The following is a 23,177-nucleotide window of genomic DNA, read 5'->3' as shown; positions in this document are numbered from 1 at the left end:
AGGTCCCTGAGGAGTAGGGACTCTGAGGAGATTTGCGGGCTCTCTGAGAAGGGGGCGCTCTAAGGATGTGTGCGGTGTAAAGTGTCTCTGAGTAGGGATGTTTGTGGGAGGTGGGGTTTCTGAAACAGAGCAAAGCCGGCCTTGCCCTCTCCGGCTGGAGGAGGGTAGGGGTAGAAAGCGCCGTTGCCTCAGCAACCCCCAACAGAGTCCTAGGCAGATAGGAGGGGCTGTAAGGGGCGTGCCTGTGGGCGAGGCACGGCGGCCAGCGCGGCGGCGGTTGGCTGACGGAGATAGTAGGGCGTGTCCCTGGGCGGGGCGAGGTCGCCTGGCTAGCGGCGGTTGGCCGTAGGCGGACGGGGGCGGGGCCCGGGGGCGCGCATGGTACGCGCACAGACGGCGGCGGTTGGCTACGACGTCCGCGCGAGCTCTCCAAGCTCGGCTGCTACTTGGTTGAGCACCCGCCAGGCCTCGCGGCTCATGGACGCCCCGCGCCTCCGCCCCCCTGCCCCGCGCCGCTCACCGCCCCGGCCCCCATCGGGCTCCGACACGGACGACATCCTGCAGATCATGGCCATCACCGACCAGAGCCTGGACGAGGCGCAGGCCAGGTGATGGCGCGGGCTCGGCGGGGGCCACCCAAAGTCGCTTAGTGAAGGGGGCGGGCCGAGGGGCCAGGGCCGGGGCGGCTGGGGGCGTGAGGGGTGAGGAGGGTGCAGAGTGAGAGATGGGGTGGTGAGTGTAGGCGGAGAGGGAGAGGGCAGATCGGGGGCGGGGGGCCGAAGGGATGTTTGGGGTTAAAATGGAACGGATTGAAAGGGGGCTTATGGCGCTAAGCTGTGGGTGCTGGGTTTTAGGAGCTCATCTTGGGGTGAGAGGGATGGGTTTAAGGGGAGTTTGTGGATGGAGAGGTTTATGGTGAAAGGTGGTTTCAGGGTTTATGGATGTAAGGGGGAAGAGGAGTGTTGGGGGGTGTAAGGGCTGAGAGATGGGTGCACACGGGATTTGTGAAGGATGGACAACTAAATGGATCAGTGGTATTTATGAGGATGGGAAGTTGTGGGGGCAGGTAATAGAGAATGAGTTGTGAGAAATGGGACTCGGGAATGAAGAGATGGTGTGATTTGATTCGGGAAGCATCCAGAAAAAAGGTTAGTGGGGAAGCTGGATGGGGACAGAGGACCCTCTTTTTTATTAATTTGGCGAATATTTATTAGACACTATGTGCAGGGCACGGAGCTGGGTGCTGACGTAGTCACTGATCTCAAGCTCATGGTTTGAGGGAGAGAAAGTAAGTAGCAAAACTAAGTATAAGTTGTGGTAAAAGCTGTAAGTAAAGAGATGGCAAGCTGTGGGAAGCCAGGAGAGGGCACAGCACCTTCAGAGGCCCGAAGGTGGGAAAGGGCAGGAAGAATGCAGAGCCAGGGACTGAAAGTCCCCCAGTACAGCAGAGAGAGTCTGGAACCAGGATCACATGGGGCCAAATCTCAGGAAAGAGTTTGGATTTTATTTCAGTTGCAGTGGGAAAATCACAGTGGTTTTAAGACCACCTGTCCCACTTAACCTCCACCCACCACTTGTCAGTGAGCCAGGATTAGTAAAATGTGCTTCACAAGGCAGCCTGTTATGTTTGGGGCCTGCTTGAATTATCAGAAGGTAGCAAAGCACAGAATGACGTCCTTTTGGAGGATGAGGTCATGTTGAATGGGACTTGTTTGGGGGTAAGGGATGGTCCCTGTGGATGGGACCAGGGTGTAGTGGTGTGGACTGTGCAGTGCCTAGAACCTTCTAGTGAGGAGGGGTTACAAAGCCAGGTGAACAGCAGCCCCAGGAAAGGAGGAGACAAGTAAAAGGTGGATATGGCAGGCATTTATTCTTCAAACTTTCTTGCCTTTGCTTCTTGTGGAATGTCTACTCTTTCCACAGTTTCACGGCCTCTATCTGGAAAGTTAAGAGTGTCACACACACATAACCCCACCACACACCACTGGAGCATTGTGCTAGGTGCTACAGAAACCAAGATGGCTAAGATGTTCTCTGCCCTTTCAGAGCTCATTCAGAAGGAAGGTGTGTGGGAGACTTAACTCATAAACAGTCATCATAATAAGAGTGTGCTGAGTAGAGGTAATTCCTGGCACAAAAGAGCTGGGCCGGGAGAGGGTGTCCTTCTGTGATGCCTTCTCCGCTAAGCCAGTCTGAGAGCAAGGGCATTGTACTTTCTTTTGTATTCCCAGGGCTGTGCACAATGCCTGGCACCTAGCGTTCAGTAAAGTTTTGTGGCACTTAGATTCTGGAAGGATTGGTAGGAGCTAGGGAAGTGGGAAAACGGGCTCTTCACACCCAGGAACCACAGAAACAGTGCTTTGGGTGCTTGTGGAGCTACCTGTGTTCCTTCTGTTCTAGGCCAGGAGCTGCTTAAGGAGCGAACTCTGCTCAGATGTGGCCTTCCTCCGGCATGTGTCACCCTGCACTGCCTCGAGGCTGCTACTTTTTTCTTGTACCAATCTCTTGAGATTCTAGACTCCCCTAGGTAGGCTTAGAATGGAATGCAGTCACCTCTTCTTGCTGTTCTCAAAGAGAGTCGTTCTTCTTTTAAGGCTAAGAAACTGAACAGCAGGTCATTACACTTGCCTTACAACGTAGCTGTTAGGTAGCTGATTCCTGGTTTCTTCCTCAGGTAGAAAGATCCCTGGAGCTTTTATTTTGAGTCTTTGGAAGCTTCACATCTGCCCCACTCCTTGCATAGCCTTTAGATAAATTCAAGGCCCTAAAAGTCACCCAAGTCCAGACACTAGCCTTCAGTCCTCAAGTGGGCGGGCCACTTACTCCACTCTGGAGAAAACACAGCTTGGGTGGGTCTTTTCCTCATAGTAAACCTTGCTGCCTGGTAGATTATCAGCTTGGGCAGGGAAGCAGATTGTGTCTTTCCTGATCAGCCAACTGGGTGAGGCCTTTGGCTTCACTGGCCTTTGGCTTCACTTCAACTGGTGAGGTCTTTCTGACCCTGTCCTCTCTCTGAAACAAGAGAGAACAGTTTCATCTCTGTGCGCTGCCGACCCCTTAAGAGCCCCTAGAGTCAATTTAGCTCAACTGGCTAGCAAGAAAGAATTTTTCCTCTCAGATTGGAGGCCTTCTCAACCTGCTTTGTCACCGTGTATTTAAAGAAGGGAAGCACACCTACTCTCCTTAAACCTGGATTCTTTCTTACACCTTTCTACGTTATTAGGAAGGCAGCTCCACATGCTTGTGTGTAATTCATTTTGTTATTATAGCTGAATAGTCTTCAAATAGTGAACTGTGTATTGTTTTTCCTTCTGGCTACACAGATAGTAGAGGGACACCGGGGAGTTTGGAATGCACTGTCTTGGTTGAAATTCAGCCCACGTCAGCTGGAAATTTCCTGTGTGATAGGTAACCAGTCTTCTTGAATGATCTTCTGACCTTCTTTGGTGACACCCTGAGCTTTTCCTAGAGAGGGACAGTTTTGTGTTTTCTGATTTGGATCTTTCACTGATCACGTTCTCATTCGTTTCTTATATGGGACCGGGAAGGCAGGAAATTTTCTCTTGTTTGCCAAGGATTTTCTGAGTATGTCACTCTATCATGTGTAGCCTTAGTTTTTATAATAATAAATTTTACAACATGTTGAAATTTACATAGATTTGTTTCCTTTGCTTCTTTTGAATACCTTTATGAAGGGTTTATAAGGTTATCAAACTAGGGTTGAGGGCTCCTCTGTCAGGACTCTCAGGTTTACAAAGTTCTTCCCTCCCTCCCCGAGTTGTTAACCAGTGTTTGAATCATTGGCCCCTTTGAAAATCTGGTGCAATCTGTGGGTCCCCTCCTAACCACGCCCCCCGACAGTGTGCTTGTGTACCACACCTTTGAGAATCCTCAGGCCTCAGGTGTCCTGGGGCCTGGAAGCTGCCCCTCGTCAGTGGTGGACTCACTTTTTTGTCTAGTAGAGAGATTGCTAACAAGTCAGTGTGAAAACTCTAGAGCTGGGAAGGCTGAGGGGTGAGTTTTGGAAACCTGATTTTATTTTATTATTTATTTATTTATTTATTTATTTTGTGGTAAGCGGGCATCTCACTGTTGTGGCCTCTCCCGTTGCGGAGCACAGGCTCCGGACGCACCGGCTCAGAGGCCATGGCTCACGGGCCCAGCCACTCTGCGGCATGTGGGATCTTCCCGGACCGGGGCACGAACCCGTGTCCCCTGCATCGGCAGGCGGACTCTCAACCACTGCGCCACCAGGGAAGCCCTGGAAACCTGATTTTAAAAGGAAGCAGAATGGTCAACCGTGTCGTCCTGGAGACCTGGGCTCCAGACCTTATGTTCTGGAAGAGGCAGCTGAGGAGGACTGGCCCTTCAAGTCATTCTGCATGTTGGAACGACAGGTGGGTTGTGCTGCCAGATTGACAGATTTGGCTGTTGTGGTCAGTTCTTGACCTTTTGCTTGCAAGGGCATGAAGATGCTCTAGAGAGCTACACTGTCCAATGTGGTAGCCACTTGCCATGTGTCTTTGTAAATTAAAATGAATTAAAATAAACGTTCAGGGGACTTCCCTGGTGGTGCAGTGGTTAAGAATCCGCCTGCCAATGCAGAGGACACGGGTTTGATCCCTGGTCCAGGAAGATCCCACATGCTGCGGAGCAACTAAGACTGTACGCCACAACTACTGAGCCTGCGCTCTAGAGCCCGCGAGCCACGACTACTGAAGCCCACATGCCCTAGAGCCTGCGTGCCGCAATAACTGAGCCCACGCACCGCTACTGAAGCCCGTGCTCTCTAGGCCCACTTGCCTCAACTACTAAGCCCACGTGCCTAGAGCCCGTGCTCGCAGCTAAAGAAGTCACAGCAGTGAGAATCCCGCTCACCACAACGAAGAGCAGCCCCTGTTCACCACAACTAGAGAAAGCCCGCGTGCAGCAACAAAGACCCAATGCAGCCAAAAATAAATTCATTAATTAAATTAAACATTCAGGGACTTCCCCGGTGGCCAAGTGGGTAAGACTCTGCACTCCCAATGCAGGGGGCCCGGGTTCAATCCCTGGTCGGGGAACTAGATCCTGCATGCATGGTGCAACTAAGAAGTCCGCTTTCCACAACTAAAGATCCTGCACGCTGCAGCGCATATCCCGCATGCCGCAGCTAAGATGGGTCAAACTAAGACGCAGCCTAAATAAATAAATAAATAAATAAATAAATGTTTTTTACAAAAATAAAATTAAATCAAACATTTCGTTCCTCAGTCACACTAGCTACCTCTCAAGTGCTCAGTAGCCATGTGTGGCTAGTGACTACCATATTAATGCAGGTAGAGAATATTTCCATCCTTGCAGAAAATTCTGGACAGCAGTGTTCTAGAGCAATGCTTCTCTTAGCTGGACCTGCAGCAAATCTCTGCAGAAATCTTATTGCACAGGTTCCGATGTAGCAGGTCTCAGTGGGGCCCAAGAGTCCACATTTCTAACCACCTCCCAAGGGCACCAGTGCTGCTGATCCCAGACCACACTTGGAGAGGTCAGAGTCTCAAGAGTGGAGATGATAGCGTGTCATTTATTGCAATTTTCATGAATCATTTTACCTAGTAGGTGGTTAATCTGACAAATGGAAATTATTTTTGAGCCTAAGTTGTGTTTGTGGGCATAAGGGATTTTAAATTAATCACAAGGGTCACATATTAGCATTGTTTTGCCTACTTAATATAGAAAGAAAATTAGAAATAAACAAATAAAAATCAGAAAATAGTTGATTTTTTTTTTTCTCTAGATGAAACATTTGATCTGGGGCCTTGGGACCTTGTTGTTTCAGGATCTGTTTATATTTTCAGTCTAAGGAAATCAAGTTTTAGAAGTGCCAGGGTTGTTTCTATATTTCCTTTACATGGTCTATAAAACCATAGCTCAACTTTGTGTTAGTTTGTAGAACATGAGTGTAATAGAAAATGATCATTGGGGAATGGTAATAAGGTTTTTAGGGCAAAAAAACTTTACATATAACGAATAAAAATATGATGGAGAATGATCACTATTATACATGTGTTACGAGTAAGCTATATGGCATATGCTGTGGTGAACCTGAAACTAAAAATAGTATATTTAGAGGTTGGCCTTTGGGCAACATAACAGATACTGTAATTAGGGCCTACATAGCCTTCCTTGGGAAGAAAAGATTTCTCTGAATTTTTTTAAAATTTGATTTTTACATATATGACTTGTTGGATATTTTCTACTAGTCAAAATTTGCATGACTTCCTTCATTCCTCCAGTATTTCTGCAGACTTTACCTGGAATATGGATTAAATTCCGAATATTAAAAGGAGATGATGATGACATAAGTTTGACTATCCTTAAAACTTACTCAAATGGCAAGGCATGTACTGTCAAGTGAATGGTGTGCCCCTCGTCTTGGTACCTCTAGGATACTAAATATGGAAACACAGACCTCTAGAAGTATGTACATTAATGCATATCAGAAAGCATTGAGCTTTCAGCACGCCCATCAAAGAATGCAAGGGGTCAGAAGAGGAATTTATGGTTTGGAATTTCCTAAAACCAGATAGCATTAGCATGAGAGGATCTATTAGTCCAGAGCCAGGAAGTAAAATTTCAGAGCTGAGATTTTCTTTTTATCGCCCTTAAGGAGGTTCTGTAGATACCAGTCAACTTGGTGCCTGGCAGTCTGTGTTCTTAGACTGCTTGCAGGTTTTAGCTCTGCTCCTGGGTTAACATGCTTAGCCTGGCTTTGTCTAGTGCCAAAGGAAAGTCTTGCTGTCCTTGGTGTGCTTTTCCTAAGAGTTGGATTTTGTTGGATTTTTTATTATTTTATTTTATTTTATTTTTTGCTGCATTGGTTCTTCATTGCTGCATGCGGGCTTTCTCTAGTTGCATTCAGCGGGGACTACTCTTTGTTGCAGTGCATGGGCTTCTCATTGCAGTGGCTTCTCTCACGGAGCACAGGCTTTAGGCACGTGGGCTTCAGTAGTTGTGGCACGCGGGCTCAGGAGTTGTGGCTCACAGGCTTAGTTGCTCCTCAGAATGTGGGATCTTCCCAGACCAGGGCTCGAACCCGTGTCCCCTGCATTGGCAGGTGGATTCTTAACCACTGTGCCACCAGGGAAGAGGGTAGGGGGCATCTTGACTGGTGCTGAGAGTTAGATAAAAGAGGTATTGGGAGTGTGGCCTTTGGATTTGAGTTTGCATATGAAAGGCACACTCTCAGGCAAGTTGTTTGCTATATCTGGATTTAGTCCACCCTGGGAAGGGCAGTCTCTCCCTGCCCCAGGATGTCAAAGCATCATAAAAGATAGAAAATTTTAAACATGATTAATACACACCCTTTCTTTTAGCACTTGCTACATTTCTTTACTTTCTTTGGGGATCAAGTGTCAAAGAGTTTGTGGTTGCTACTTCCACTTCCTCTCCCACCTCCACCTACATTCTCCCAACCTTCTTACTCTGCTGAGTCACCAGTGACCTCCATATTGCTAAATCCAAGGTCTCTTCTCCCACTTCACCTCTCAGAAGCATTTCTCACAGATTACTCTTCTCTCTTTGAAACTGTTCTTGGTTCCTCCCCACTGGCAGTTTGGGTCCCAGTCTCTTCTGCAGGATTTTCTCATCTGCTTGACCTCTACAAGTACAGATGCCTAAGCCTGGGGCCTGGGCCGCTCTCTATCTACATTGTCCTATAGTGATTCCCTCAAGTCTTGTGGCTTTAAGTGCCATCTCTATGCCCAGGACTCCATCTTTATATTGTTTATCTCCCACCTTGAGTCTATGTCCATGTGCCAGCTGCCTACTTGATACCTCCTCTTGGGTAGCTCATAGGGATCTCAGGTGAAACCTGATCAAAGCACAACCCTCCTTTCCAGATCCTTCTCCCCCAAACCTGCTGCCCTCCAGTCTCCCCTGTTGAAGTTGATGATATTTCCATCCATCCAGTTGCTCAGACCTAAAGCTAGTAGTTATCCTTGAACCTCCTCTTTCCCTAAAACCCTACACCAGTTTATCAGGAGGTCCTGTTGATTCCCTTCCCCAAACCAAAGATCTATCTACATTTTATGTCTACTATCATAACTCTAAACTAAGCCAACAGCATTTCTGGACTATTCCAGCTATAATAGCCTCCAGATTGGTATCCTTGGTTCCATATTTGCCTTCCAGCCCAGTCTCCAGAGAGCAGCCACAGTGATCTTTTTAAAATGCAGTTTGGGCTGAGAGGCCCGTGGGAGGGGCGGAGACACCGCCTGATGGCCTTGAAATGAATGGAAATTGTAAGCTACTATGAGAAAATTCGTACCTTTGCTGTAGCAATAGTAGGTGTTGGTGGAGTTGGCAGTGTGACTGCTGAAATGCTGACTAGATATGGCATTGGTAAGTTGCTACTCTTTGACTATGACAAGGTGGAACTGGCCAATATGAATAGACTTTTCTTCCAATCTCATCAAGCAGGATTAAATAAAGTTCAAGCAGCAGAACATACTTTGAGGAACATTAATCCTAATGTTCTTTTGGAAGTACACAACTACAATATAACCACAGTAGAAAACTTTGAACCTTTCATGAATAGAATAAGTAATGGTGGATTAGAAGAAGGAAAACCTTTTGACCTAGTTCTTAGCTGTGTGGACAGTTTTGAAGCTTGAGTGACAATAAATACAGCTTGTAATGAGCTTAGACAAACATGGATGGAGTCTGGGGTCAGTGAAAATGCAGTTTCAGGGCATATACAGCTCATAATTCCTGGAGAATCTGCTTGTTTTGCGTGTGCTCCACCGCTTGTAGTTGCTGCAAATATTTTTGAGAAGACTCTGAAACAAGAAGGTGTTTGTGCAGCCAGTCTTCTTACCACTATGGGAGTGGTTGCTGGGATCTTGGTACAAAATGTGTTAAAGTTTCTGTTAAATGTTGGTACTGTTAGTTTTTACCTTGGATACAGTGCAATGCAGGATTTTTTCCCTACTATGTCCATGAAGCCAAATCCTCAGTGTGATGACAGAAATTGTAGGAAGCAACAGGAAGAATATAAGAAAAAGATAACAGCACTGCCCACACAGTAGGTTGTTCAAGAAGAGGAAGAGATCATACATGAGGACAATGAGTGGGGGATTGAGTTGGTACCTGAGGTTTCAGAAGAGGAACTGAAAAATTCTTCAGGTCCAATTCCTGACATACCTGAAGGAATTACAGTGGCATATACAGTTCCCCCAAAGCAAGAAGATTCTGTACCTGAAGTAACAGTGGAAGATTCTGGTGAAAGCTTGGAAGACCTCATGGCCAAGATGAAGAACATGTAAATAATGGACTGGCCTGTATTTTATTTCCTGTGTCTAAACCTGTTCCCTAGCAATTAAAAAAAAATCATTTAAAACTGAGAAAACTTAGGACAACATGAGTTGATGTATGATCTTCACTGAATTGTTATACTGTTTAAAAATACTGTGACTTTTGCTTGTTACTCCCCTCCCCTCAACTAAATCAGAAACTCTCCTAAAACTCATGCTTCATTCTAGTAAGAAAATTTCAAAGGATTATTGCAGGCAGTTATAAATCTTATTTAAATCTTAGCCATTGAACTGTTTTGGCCTTTTGGGAGGGGTGGGAAGAAAGGACCAATTTGATTTACCTGAGACCATGGACAACAGAATAGTGTGTGGTCAAATATAGGGAAAGGACAAGGGGTACAACCTATTGATTAGAGCCAGCAGGCACCTACTCATTGTGTTTGGAATTACTCCCTACAGGAAAACTGCCCACTACTACTAACTTGAGCAACAATGAATTTCAAATAGTAAACCTATAAAATAAAAACATCCTTTCAAATGTTTCCTGATGAAACACATGCTGAAATACAGTCATTGGAAAAGTTTGTAAACCTCTCAATTATATATTCAAAACAAGACAGAGGTAAATAAGAGGAAGTTTTCTTCATGGATAGACAGATAAAGATATTTTCAGGATGTACAAATTATATTTCTGCACTGACTAAGAAAAAGCATATCATCTGTGGAACATCATCTGTGGAGTCAGTGTGCTTTATTGAGGAGCAAAAGATAAATTTAGGCTAAGATCATCTAAGTTATACCCATCATATGGGCTACCTTCTAATACTTTATTTAAATTTGATTCTGTGGGTGATTAGATATTGACAAAGGTTTGTCCTGGAAAACAGACAATAAAAGAGGTCTAAATTGCTCTGCAACGACTGACATGTATTTCTTCACAGGGAAGAGTATCATTTTCCCTGATTGTGACCACTAAATCGTAATTTGATAAACTGGTTTCCTCTGGATTTTGCATATAAATAATGAAGGCTTAGAGAGCCTTGTTTGAAATAAATTCCTAATGGTTTGGAGACTAATAAAGACACATGTATGTGTAACCATTATCTGTAGGCTGGTACTATGCTAGTCTCCTATTTTGATGACTTTTTTTGCTCTGAAAAGATATAAATGTCTAAATTCTATCTCTAGGAGGAAAATGTCATTAAAAAATTAAAAGGGCATTTCCCACTTGTAAAGTAAAATTCTGAAAATAATTTCAGAAAGCCCCAAATATCAAATATGTTTAATATATTAGCTTTGAGATTTTAGCATACTGCGATTCTTATGGTTAGAGTGATGCCAGGAAAGTATGGGGATAGTTTTTCTAGCCTTGAAACATATTTACGTTGCCTTAGTAGGTCATTTGTTGTTGTTTAAAATTTTAGTGTAGTCATCTGTAAAATAACTTTTCTAGTTCCTAGAGATGCTTTGACTTTCAAAAAAATGCAGTCTTTCTAAATCCCATTCCTTTGGTATATTAATTTGGTACCTCTGGTACATTAATTTGGTAAGTCTTTACTTATAAGTTTATATAGTTTGATAAATAGCTAGAACCTACTATCCTTTTTTTAAAAAAAATGTTTATTGGAGTATAATTGATTTAAAATATGTGTTAGTTTCAGGTGTACACAAATTGAAACAGTTATACATATACGTATTAGAACCTGCTATCTTCTAAAGATCTCTTTTCTGTTCTTAATTTGGCACTGTACCCTGCTGGTGTCTTATACACTACCAAATCTTATCTAATTTTTTGTCTTATATCTTCCATTAAAGTTATTATTTTAGCAGAAAAATAAAAATAAAATGCAGTTTGCTTAGGCAAGTAGATCAGTGGAATAGAATTGAAAGTGCAGAAATAAACCCACACATCTATGGTCAACTAACTTTTGACAAGGGTGTCAAAACCATTCAATAGGAAAGAAAAGTCTCTTCCACAAATGGTGCTGGTAAAACTGGATCTCCACATGCAAAAGAATGAAGTTGGACCCTTAGCTTACACCTTGTACAAAAATTAAATGGATGAAACACCTATGTGTAAGAGTTAATCCTATTAAAAAAAACTATTAGATGAAAATATAGGCATAAACATTTGTAACCCTGAATTACTCCATGGCTTCTTAGATATGACCCCTAAAGCACAAGCAACAAAAGAAAAAAAAAATAGATAAATTTGATTTCATCAAAATGAAAAACTTTTGTGCTTCAAAGGACACTATAAAGAAAGTCAAGGAACTTCCCTGGTGGCACAGTGGTTAAGATTCCGCCTGCCAGTGCAGGTGACATGGGTTCAAGCCCTGGTCCTGGAAGATCCCACATGCCGCAGAGCAACTAAGCCCGTGCGCCACAACTACTGAGCCTGCACTCTAGAGCCCATGAGCCACACAACTACCGAGGCTGTGTGCCACAACTACTGAAGCCCACGCGCCTAGAGCCTGTGCTCTACAACAAGAGAAGCCACCGCAATGAGAAACGTGCTCGCCGCAATGAAGGGTAACCCCCGCTCGCCACAACTAGAGAAAGCTCACGTGCAACAGCGGAGACCCAAAGCAGCCAAAAATAAAATCAATAAATTAAAAAAAAAAAAAAGAAAAAGAAAGTCAAAAGACAACTCACAGAATGGGAGAAAAGATTTGCAAATCATATATCTGATTAGTGTCTAGTATCCAGAATATATAAGGAACTCTTACAACTCAACAATAAAAAAACAAATAGCCCAATTTAAAAATGAACAAAGGATTTGAACCGGTGTTTTTCTAAAGAAGAATGGCTTGCTGTACACTTGAAAGTAACACAACATTGTAAATCAACTATACTCCAATACATATTTTTTTAAAAAGACCAAAATACCCCAGAAAAAAAATAAAAATAAAGAATAGCTGATAAACACATGAAAAGATGTGCAACATCATTAGCCATTAGACAAAGGCAAATCAAAACCGCAGTGAGATACCACCTCACACCCACAGGGGTGGCTATAATAAAAAAAAGACAGTAACAAGTGTTGACAAGGAGGTGGAGAAATTGGACCCTTCATAAGTTGCTGATGGAAATGTAAAATGGTGCAGCCACTTTGCAAAAGTTTGACATTTCCTTTAAAAATTAAGCATAGAGTTCCCCTATGACCCAGCCTTTCTCCCTAGGCATATGCTCACACAAAAACTTGTACATGCATGTTCATAGCAGCATCATTCATAATAGCCAAAAGGTGGAAATAACCCAAATGTCCATCAACTGATGAATAGATAAAATATATTCAAACAGTGGAGTATTAGTTGGCCATAAAAAGGAATGAAGCACGGATACACAACATCTTGGATGAACCATGAAAGCATGCTGTGTGAAAGAAGCCAGTCACAAAAGACCACATACTGTATGATTTCCATTTATATGAAATGTCTACACAAATCTGTAGAGGCAGGTTGCTGAGTGGGAGGAGGGGGAAATGTGGAATGACTACTAATGAGAACAGGGTTTTTCCTTGGGGTGATGAAAATGTCCTGGAATTAGGTGGTGATAGTTGCACGTCATGAGTTTACTAAAAGTGACTGAATTGTATGTACACTTAAGTGTGAATTTCATGGTGTGTAAATTATATCTCAAAGAAATCAACGCTAATAAAAATGCAATATGGGCTTCCCTGGTGGCGCAGTGGTTGAGAACCCGCCTGCCAATGCAGGGGACACGGGTTCGAGCCCTGGTCTGGGAAGATCCCACATGCCGCGGAGCAACTAGGCCCATGAGCCACAATTACCGAGCCTGCGCGTCTGGAGCCTGTGCTCCGCAACAAGAGGGGCCGCGACAGTGAGAGGCCCGCGCACCGCGATGAAGCGTGGCCCCCACTTGCCACAACTAGAGAAAGCCTTCGCACAGAAACGAAGACCCAACACAGCCATAAATAAATAAACAAATAAATAAAATTATTAAAAGTTTTTTTAAAAAATGCAATACAGGTCGTGTGAAAAACACTCTGTAAAATCCTCCATTGCTTCCTGTATTCGTTTTCTATTAATTAGTTTTCTATTGCCAACTGTGACAAATGACCACAGACTTAGTGGTTTAAAAAATACAAATTTGTTATCTTCCATTTCTGTACGTTCCAATTCCAACATTGGGCTCTCATTGGGCTAAAATCAAGGCGTTAGCAGGGCATTCCTTCTGGAGGTTCTGAAGGAGAGTCCACTTCCTTGCCTTTTCCAGCCTGTCGAGGCCACCTGCATTCCTTGGCTCGCAGTCCCTCCATCTTCAAAGCCCACAGTATAGTGTCTCTGACCCTATGTCGTTGCATCTCTTTCACTGACCACAGCTGGGAGAGTCTGTCCACTTTTAAGGACACATGATTAAATGTAAATCAACTATCCTTCAATTTTTTTTTAAAGACCTGATTAGATGGGGCCCATAATCCAAGTTAATCTTCCCACCTAAAAGTCCTTAACATGAATCATCTGCAGAGTTCTTTTTCCCTTGTAAGTGGTTCTGAGGATTAACATGTGGACGTCTTTGGGGACCATTCCTCTGCCGACCACAGTTTCCATCACAGGTGAGCAAAAGCCAGAGTCATTCCCCTGACAAGGCTCTTCCAGTCAGCCCCACTTGCCTCTCCAACTTCACCACATGGCTCTCTCCCTCACTCCTTATTCCACAGCATCCTGGTCTCTTAAAAAGCCCAGAGTGGCAGCCATAAAAAGAAATGAAACTGAGTTATTTGTAATGAGGTGGATAGACCTGGAGTCTGTCATACAGAGTGAAGTAAGTCAGAAGGAGAAAAACAAATACCGTATGCTAACACATATATATGGAATCTAAAAAAAAAAAAAAAAAATGTCATGAAGAGATTAGTGGTAGGATGGGAATAAAACACAGACCTACTAGAGCATGGACTTGAGGATATGGGGAGGGGGAAGGGTAAGCTGTGACAATGTGAGAGAGTGGCAGGGACATATACACACTACCAAATGTAAATTAGATAGCTAGAGGGAAGCTGCCGCATAGCACAGGGAGTTCACCTCTGTGCTTTGTGACCACCTAGAGGGGTGGGATAGGGAGGGTGGGAGGGAGGGTGACGCAAGAGGGAAGAGATATGGGAACATATGTATATGTATAACTGATTCACTTTGTTGTAAAGGAGAAACTAACACACTATTGTAAAACAGTTATACTCAAATAAAGATGTTTAAAAAAAGCCCAGAGTGGGGACTTCCTGGCAGTCCAGTGGTTACAACTCTGCACTTCCACTGCAGGGGGTGAGGGTTCAATCCCTGGTCAGGGAACTAAGATCCCACGTGCTGTGCGGCGTGGCAAAACAAACAGACCAACAAACCAAGGGTGTTCTCACTCAGGGCCTTTGCGATGGCTGCTTCCTCTGCCTAAATATTTACTCTTTTCAGATCTCTTCCTGCCTGACTTCTCCTTGTCATTCCGATCTCAGCTTTGATGTCACCTTAGAGACATGCAAACGCTAATAAGCCTTCTAATTATCGCTCTAGTTTAAGTCACCACAAAACACCTGTCACTGCCGATGGTGGATATGTGTGTGTTTGCATGTGTGTGTATGGTGTCGTGTGGTGTCTCACTTTCTCCTTCCTGCCATGTGGATAGGGACCTCATCTGTCTGTGTCTCTGTGACACTAGAATGGTGTGTGGCACTTAGAAGCTGCTCAGTAACCACCTGCTAAGTTAAAGGGTTTTTTTCTTTTTTAAAAAAAAATATTTCTCTTCTTTATTTATGGCCACGTTGGGTCTTCGTTGCTGCACGTGGGCTTTCCCTAGCTGCGGCGAGCAGGGGCTACTCGCGGTGCGCGGGCTTCTCATTGCAGTGGCTTCTTGCTGTGGAGCATGGGCTCTAGGCACGCGGGCTTTAGTAGTTGTGGCATGCAGGCTCAGTAGTTGTGGCTCACAGGCTTAGTTGCTCCGCAGCATGTGGGATCTTCCAGGACCAGGGCTTGAACCTATGTCCCCTGCACTGGCAGGTGGATTCTTAACCACTCTGCCACCAGAGAAGTCCTTGCTAAGTTAATGTTGCAGGACACTGGGCTAGGATGGCTGGGGTTTCTGCTTATGCATTAAAGTGCTACTCTAGGGCCATAGTGTGAACACTGCTTTCAAATTATTGGACCTTGAGATTTCATAGTTCTTGATGAGTTATTTGCATTATTTAAATCTGCAGTGTTTAAAGAGAAATGTTTTGAATATTTGAATATTACTGTTTGAATTTGGTACAAATTGAATTCATTTGAAGTGCTATGGTTTTGTTCTTTAATAAGAGGGTTTTTCAACAGACCTAGCAGACTCAGTATAGAGGATTATTATTCTCATGCACAGAATGACTCTTCTCTTTCTCACCTGCTCTGTCACCTCTCTTTCAGAAAGCATGCTCTGAATCGTCATCAGATGAAGCCTGCTCTCTTCAGTGTGCTCTGCGAGATCAAGGAAAAGACAGGTAGGCCGCTGAGAAGACACTTCTTGTGTGGCACCAGGACCACAACAACCTCGCACCTCTGGTCCTGGCTTAGCCCTAATGTGCGTCGTGGGCCATCTTGCTCGGGACACCCCTCTCTGGCAGCGATGGTTCAGTTGGTTCATTTCTGCTTTGTCAGAGCCCTGCTTTCCGGTGTATCACACTCATTTATTTTGCAGTTTGTAACTAGAGAAATACTGTTGCCAGTGAGTAACAAGCAGCTGCATTCTAGGTGCAAGACCTCAGAGGCATTGTGGCATTCAGTTGTTTTACAAAAGGATCTGAGATGACAGAATTAGGAAAGTAGAATCATAATTTTGTTTTGTTTGTTTTAAGCATCCAAAGTAATCCCCATGGAAGCTTCTGCCACTGCAAATTCTTTTGTTAAAAAAAAAAAAAGGTAAATCTTTTTTTTTTTTTTTTTTTTTTTTTTGCGGTACGCGGGCCTCTCACTGTTGTGGCCTCTCCCGTTGCGGAGCACAGGCTCCAGACGCGCAGGCTCAGCGGCCATGGCTCACGGGCCCAGCCGCTCTGCGGCATGTGGGATCTTCCCGGACCGGGGCACGAACCCGTGTTCCCTGCATCGGCAGGCGGACTCTCAACCACTGCGCCACCAGGGAAGCCCAGGAAAATCTTTTCATTTTGAATTAATTTAGACTTGCAGAAAAGTTGAAAAACTAGTACAGAGAGGACTTCCCTGGTGGCACGGTGGATAAGAATCTGCCTGCCAATGCAGGGGACACGGGTTCGATCCCTGGTCCGGGAAGATCCCACATGCCACAGAGCAACTAAGCCCGTGCGCCACAACTACTGAGCTTGCGCTCTAGAGCCCACGAGCCACAACTACTGAAGCCCTCGTGACTAGAGCCCGTGCTCCACAACAAGAGAAGCCACCGCAATGAGAAGCCCGTGCACCGTAATGAAGAGTAGCCCCCTCTCGCTGCAACTAGAGAAAGCCCACACACAGCAACAAAGACCCAACGTGGCCAAAAATTAATTAATTAATTTTTTTAAAAGAAGGAAGAAAAATTAGTACAGAGAGTATACCCTTCTCCCAGCTTCTTCTAATGGTAACACCTTCAGAACCATAGTGCAGTGATTAAACCAGGAAATTGATGTTGGTACAATGCTCTGTAACTGAGCAACAGGTCCTATTTGAATTTTCCCAGGTTGTGTCCTAAATGCCCTTTTTCTGGTCCAGGATCCCACACTGCATTTAGTCATCATGTCTCCATAGTCACCACCAATCTGTGAAGTTTCCTCAGTTGTTCCTCATCATCCATGGCTTTCATACTTTTGATGAGACCTGCTCAATTATTTTATAGTCTCCCTCAGTGTGGTTCGTCCATTGTTTCTTCATAATTAGACTGAGGTTGTGCATCTGTGGCAGGAATCACACAGAAGCAACGTTGTGTCCTTCTCAGTGCATCGTGTCAGAAGTATGTGCTGTCAGTAAGTCCTATCACTGATAGGACCTCTGACCTTGATCACTTGGTCAAGGTTAATAGCAATTTGACGATGGTTTATAAGAGAAGCCACAAAGATGGTGAAGACATCATTTAAACCAAAATCATCAGAGAAAGGTTGTCACTTGATTTCTTAGAGTGAGTTGGTGTCTCTCTTTTTCTTTTTTGGCTGCATTGGGTCTTTGTTGCTGTGCGCAGGCTTTCTCTAGTTGCGGCGAGCGGGGGCTACTCTTCATTGTGGTGTGCGGGCTTCTCATTGCGGTGGCTTCTCTTGTTGTGGAGCACGGGCTCTAGGCACGAGGGCTTCAGTAGTTGTGGCACGCAGGCTCAGTAGTTGTGGCTCACGGGCTTAGTTGCCCCGCGGCATGTGGGATCTTCCCGGACCAGGGATCGAACCCATGTCCCCTGCATTGACAGGCGGATTCTTAACCACTGCGCCACCAGGGAAGTCCAGAGTGAGTCGGTCTCTTGAGATCAATTATTTGAATGTTGTGTGTCACTTTGGAGCATAGCACTTGAGTTATGCTGGGGCTTGTGGAAAGCACGTATGTGGTATAAAAGTATGTTTCTTTCTAAACACGGTTTTGGTGCAAGACTGACGTGTACTTGACATGGCTGGTGGCAGAGAGCAGTGAAAGGGTCTGAATTACGCTTTACCTCTGGCTCCATGACCCTGGCATGTGACTGAAACTTTCTCTGTCCCCAGTCCTTCTCTGTGACTTGGGGACAGTGACAACACTTAGCTCACGGTTATTGAAGACTGTGTGAGTTCTTACATATAAGGCTATGGGTGTGGTGCCAGCCTCCAATAGTTATCTGGTGACTGAAAGAGAAATTCAATTTTAAACCTACATTTGTTTCACCCAAATGATGTAAGGATGTGATATTTCCCCCCTCACCACAGTTGGAATACTTTTTATTGTAATAAAATATACATAACATAAAATTTACCATTTTTAAGTGTACAGTTCAGTGGCATTAAGTACACTTACATCATTGTGCAACTGTCACCACCATCCATCTCCAGAACTTTTTCATCTTCCTAAACTGAAACTCCTTACTCATTAAACACTAACTGCCCGTTCCCCATTCCCCACTCCCTTGGCCTCTGGTAACCACCATCCTACTTTCTGTCTTTTTGAATTTGACTGCTCTAAGTACCTCATATAAGTGGAATTATACACTATTTGTCCATTTGTGACTGGCTTATTTCACTTAGCATAATGTTTTCAAGGTTCACGCATGTTGTAGCATGTGTCAGAATTTGCTTCTTTTTATGGCTGAATAATATTCCATCATATAGATGAACCACATTTTGTTTATCCATTCATTGTGGGACATTTGGTTGTTTCTGCCTTTTGGCTATTGTGAAGAATGATGCTAATATCTACGCAAATATCTGTTTGAGACCTTGCTTTCAGTTATTTGGGGTATATACGCAGGAGTAGGATTGCTAGATTACATGGTAATTGTATATTTAAGAACTGCCAGACTGTTTTCCACAGCAGCTATACACCATTTTACATTCTAACCAGCAGTGCACAAGGGTTCCAGTTTCTCCACATCTTCTTCAACACTTGTTATTTTCTGTGTTTGTTTTGTTTTGTTTTTATAATAACCATCCTAGTGGGTGTGAAGTGATATCCCATTGTAGTGGACCTGATATTCTTTTATACTTGTTTGTATTTTAAAGACTCTGTTTGATGACAGCAGATTTTGGGAATCTTATTAGTTCAAAGGAATATCTCATTGTGGATCTTCATGGTGTCACTCCTTAACCCAGGTAGAAGTCAACATTTTATCTGTTATCTTTACCACCACTTTCCTTTTTCATAAGAGCCAGCATGTGGTATATTTCTGTTCTAATTCTTTTACCCTCTATGCACTCTGTAACCCAAAAGCTTACATCCCATTTGCTTCACAAAGCCACTGTAGTTTGAGTGGTCTACGTTTGTTCTCACAGGTTTGTTTGTGTGTGTTTAACTTTTTATTTTGAAACGATCACAGATCCACATAAATGTGCCAAGAACACGCAAATACATTTTCTCCCCGAACTTTTGGAAAGTAAGTTGCTGCCATGATGCCCCGTGACCCCTGCACACTTGAGTGCATTTCCAACAAACAGGGACAGTCTCCTTTTTACCCACAGGACAACTGTCACGGTCAGGAAGACACTGATACCCCGCCCACCATGGAATCCGCAGATCTCATTCAGGCTCTGCCAGTTGTCCCAATACTGTCCTCAATAGAAAAGGACAAAAAGGTCAAAATCTTGTTGCGTTTAGTTATCACATCTCTTCGGTCTTGTTTCATCTGTGACAAGCCCCTGTCTTTCCTTGACTTTCATGACCTTGACCGTCTGGAAGGTCACAGGCAAGTCCCTCCATCGGGGTTTATCTGGTGTTTCCTCATGATTAGATTTCTGCTACACATGGTCAAAATGAAGCAACGCCTCTTCTCACACAGAGGCTGCTCAGTGGTGGCCACATTTGCCTTGTCCCCTACTGATGACTTTAACTTTGATCGCTCAAGTGAGATAACGTCTGCCAGACTTCTCCTTTTTAAAGTTGCTCCTTTTCCCTTTGTAATAAGTATTCTGAGACTATCCCTCATTCAGTTTCCCTTTTATTCATTTTCGTATTTTGTGTCAGTATAGATTCATGGAGTCTTATTTTATCACAGTTACTAACTATTATCACTCATTTCGATGCTCAAATTGTCCCAGAGTTGGCTAGTGTGAGACCCTTGAAGCTGGCTCATGTCCTTCTGACATGTCTCCATCAGCCTTTGAGCATTCCCTTCCTTGCTGCTATAACATGTTCCAGGCTCATATTCTCCCCTCTCCTGCCGGGCCGGAATCAGCCATTTCTCCAGGAGCCCTGGCTCCACTTAGAGTAGATCTTGGTCCTGGGTATGCTTGTTACTATTGAGGTGGTACTGCTCTGGTCACTCTCAGGGCACAGAGCTCAGGAGTATTTGTGGGTGATGCATATATATGTGTACACACACTCATTCATGTCTATTTTTACTGTATCTGCATATATTGAAAACCGTGAGCTCATTTCAGTATCTTTTTTTTTTTTTTTGGCTGCCCCAGGCAGCTTGTGAGATCTTAGTTCGCCGACCAGTGATCGAACTCGGGCGCCGGCAGCGAAAAGGCCGACTCCTAACCACTGGACTGCCAGGGAATTCCCTCATTTCAGTGTCTTTAATTCTGGTTCAGCACCACAGAGTTCATTCTAGTTTTCTCTCTCTCCAGATTGGTAACTCCTTTCTCTGACAACAAGAGCCCTGTTCCCATCATCCTCAGCACTTTTACTTATTTAATCAGTCGTTTCCTCCCCCACTCATGTGTATCTCATCCTCCTCCCTCGCGTGCATCCCTTTTCACCACCTCAGCCCCTGACCCGGGTCCCCCACCAGCTCCCACTGGTTGCCCTCCTCGCTTCCCTTAGGCTCCAACGCCCAGAGCCAGGTCACGCTCTGCGGACGGCCCCTTGCCCTGTAGGTCCCACACTAAGCTGCTGCTCAGGTGCCTCTCACAGGTGTTTGAACGTCTAATGGCCCGTCTTGTCTGTTCCTTATCTAAATTATGGGGAGCAGATACTATGGCTTCTAGTAAACAAGGTTGGGCTTTTTGGGGGGTTAAACAAGTTTGCCCTTAACGCCTCGCAGCACTCCCTTCAGTGCTCTGTGTGAACCAGAGAAGCAGCATTCCTACAGCTGAACAAGTAGCACAACCCGAGAGCCCTGTGAGCTGGAAGAAACTGCCCACGGGGGACATGCCAGTGTGTGTCCATCCCCTGGAGACACTGGCTACAGTCACATGCTCCTCAGGACCGTTGAATTGTATGATGTCGATCACCGTCATAAACATCTTCCAGTGTTGGCGCCTCTCTCTGAGGTGTGCTGTCCCCCTGCCAGCTCCCACCTGCCCCCAGGGGGAAAAAACAGCCCTTTGTGGGGGGGTCCCCACTGCCCTCAGCAGTTGGCTCTGTCATCAGAGCTCCTTGGATGTGTGGGCCCTTGAGGTTTTTATTGACAACTTAGCTCTGCAAAGTAAGGAATTTAGTAGTAATAAAAAGCAGTTTTTCAGAGTAGTTTAATCAGCTGTTGTCTCAGGAAGCTGTAGTTCTTTTTTTTTTTTTTTTTTTTTGCGGTATGCGGGCCTCTCACTGTTGTGGCCTCTCCCGTTGCGGAGCACAGGCTCCGGACGCGCAGGCCTAGCGGCCATGGCTCACAGGCTTAGTTGCTCCGCGGCATGTGGGATCTTCCCGGACCAGGGCACGAACCCGTGTCTCCTGCATCGGCAGGCAGATTCTCAACCACTGCGCCACCAGGGAAGCCCGAAGCTGTAGTTCTTGATGACCTTTTCCCCATTAGTGAGATGATGCCGGGACTGATGGGGAAACTGCTTCTTGAGAGCTGTGGGTGTGCTCTGTCTGGGCGCTTCTCCTTTTGCTTCATCTGATTCTGTATGTCCATATGTGAACACAGCTGTCAGTCAGCTTCAAACTCAGCAGTTTCAGGAGAAAATAAAAGGCTTGAGACCTACTGCCATCAGGACAGGCTGAGGTGTCCGTTTTAGCCCACGCCGCTGCCCTGTCCCATCCTCCCAGGTGGCAAGGGCCACCACACTCAGGGCTTCTGACTCCACCCAGGCTGAATCCCAAGGCAGCTGTAGGGCTCAGAGCATAGGCCATGCATCAGATCTGGGCATTTCTTCAGAAAATCATGCTTCCTTTCCACTGATTGGCTCAAACATCGGGGTGCCTGGTACATTTGGCTGCATGGCAGCACGGGGATGGGGCAGCACCACTCAGCCTTGAAAAGCACTAGCCCATCACAACTGCCGAGAGCTGCCTAAATGTCAAGTTCCATGCGGCCAGGTGTCTTTTCGTATCAGTAGGAAGTGCAGTTGTGGAAGCACTGTGTTTCCAGCACATGGGCCGCAGGCCTTACAGTCTCCAGGATGGGCCACGAAGAAAGTAAATGAGATCTCAGTGCTGCCTCAGCTTCCCCCAACACCATGGCCAGGAATGACCAAGTCTTGGCCCAAAGAAAACTATTCAGTGTCCTGATCCTGCACCGGGTTCCCATGGGCCTCGGCCTGATGAGCGATCCTGCCGGCTGAGCCTCCTGGGGTGCCCACACTGGGAGATGGCACGTTGGCTTCTTGATGTAACCCATGTTTCTCACATTTCCCTCTAGCTAATGTCTGTGACAGACCTTTAGGGTAAACAGTAAACCTGCACAGAGTGTTTAAAGCCCAGTAGGTATTGATGGGCCACAGCCAGAGAGCTCCGCGAGTCCTGGCATCATTACCCCAAACCTCCAGTGGCCCGGGACAGACATTTACTTCACTCCTGTTGTACAGATGAGCAGAGTGAAACTCCGGAGAGAGGATTGCACCCCAGTAACCCACAGCCAGGCTGCGTGCTGCCCCTCCACACCCTCTTCTGGCTCAGGGAGGGAGCTCTGCACCCACAGGCCCCAGGCGGGGGCACTGTCTGTGCATCTGCTGCCCTCACTGCACCCATGATGGCTCCTGGCCTCTGCAATCTGTCTGCAACGGTGAGTGGAGGGTCTAGGACGAGCCGTGTCCTAGGACTGCCCTGGTACCTGACACAGTGTACACACCTTATATTTTTGTTGAATGAAGAAGTGTTTCTGGTGACTGATACCTATTAAGTGAAATCCTTTTTATCTTGTACAGCTTACAGGGTTCAGGAAGACTGAGTGTCTGGGGCCTGACTTAGAACCCAAGGCTTATCATTCGTATCATCCTGAAAAGAAAGCCATCCTCCATGTAAACTGTGTTGTCGAACGTTCCTGGAAGCACTACCCCACAAGTTCCAGGAATTGCCTTCCGATGCCTCCTCCGGCATGTGGGAAGGACAGGGGTACATCTTCCAGGGTCGATAC

At 45.3% G+C, this 23,177-nt stretch overlaps 1 protein-coding gene and 1 pseudogene across 1 annotated transcript in view; both read left to right on the top strand.

Annotated features, from left to right (window-relative positions):
- Window positions 1-292: 292 nt before the first annotated feature.
- PBX4 (PBX homeobox 4) overlaps window positions 293-23,177 on the top strand; it is a 41,838-nt gene continuing 18,953 nt past the window's right edge. The window contains exons 1-2 of the mRNA XM_059063401.2: window positions 293-608; window positions 15,695-15,768. Of these exons, the coding sequence (XP_058919384.2) occupies window positions 379-608; window positions 15,695-15,768 (304 nt within the window). The 5' untranslated portion in view covers window positions 293-378. The remainder of the gene's footprint in view (window positions 609-15,694; window positions 15,769-23,177) is intronic.
- Window positions 8,256-9,380, top strand: LOC136794188 (ubiquitin-like modifier-activating enzyme 5 pseudogene; annotated as a pseudogene).

This window comes from Kogia breviceps, chromosome 4, assembly GCF_026419965.1.
Source record: "Kogia breviceps isolate mKogBre1 chromosome 4, mKogBre1 haplotype 1, whole genome shotgun sequence".
NCBI classification, from domain to species: Eukaryota; Metazoa; Chordata; class Mammalia; order Artiodactyla; family Physeteridae; genus Kogia; species Kogia breviceps.
This window is presented reverse-complemented; position numbering and strand designations above follow the sequence as displayed.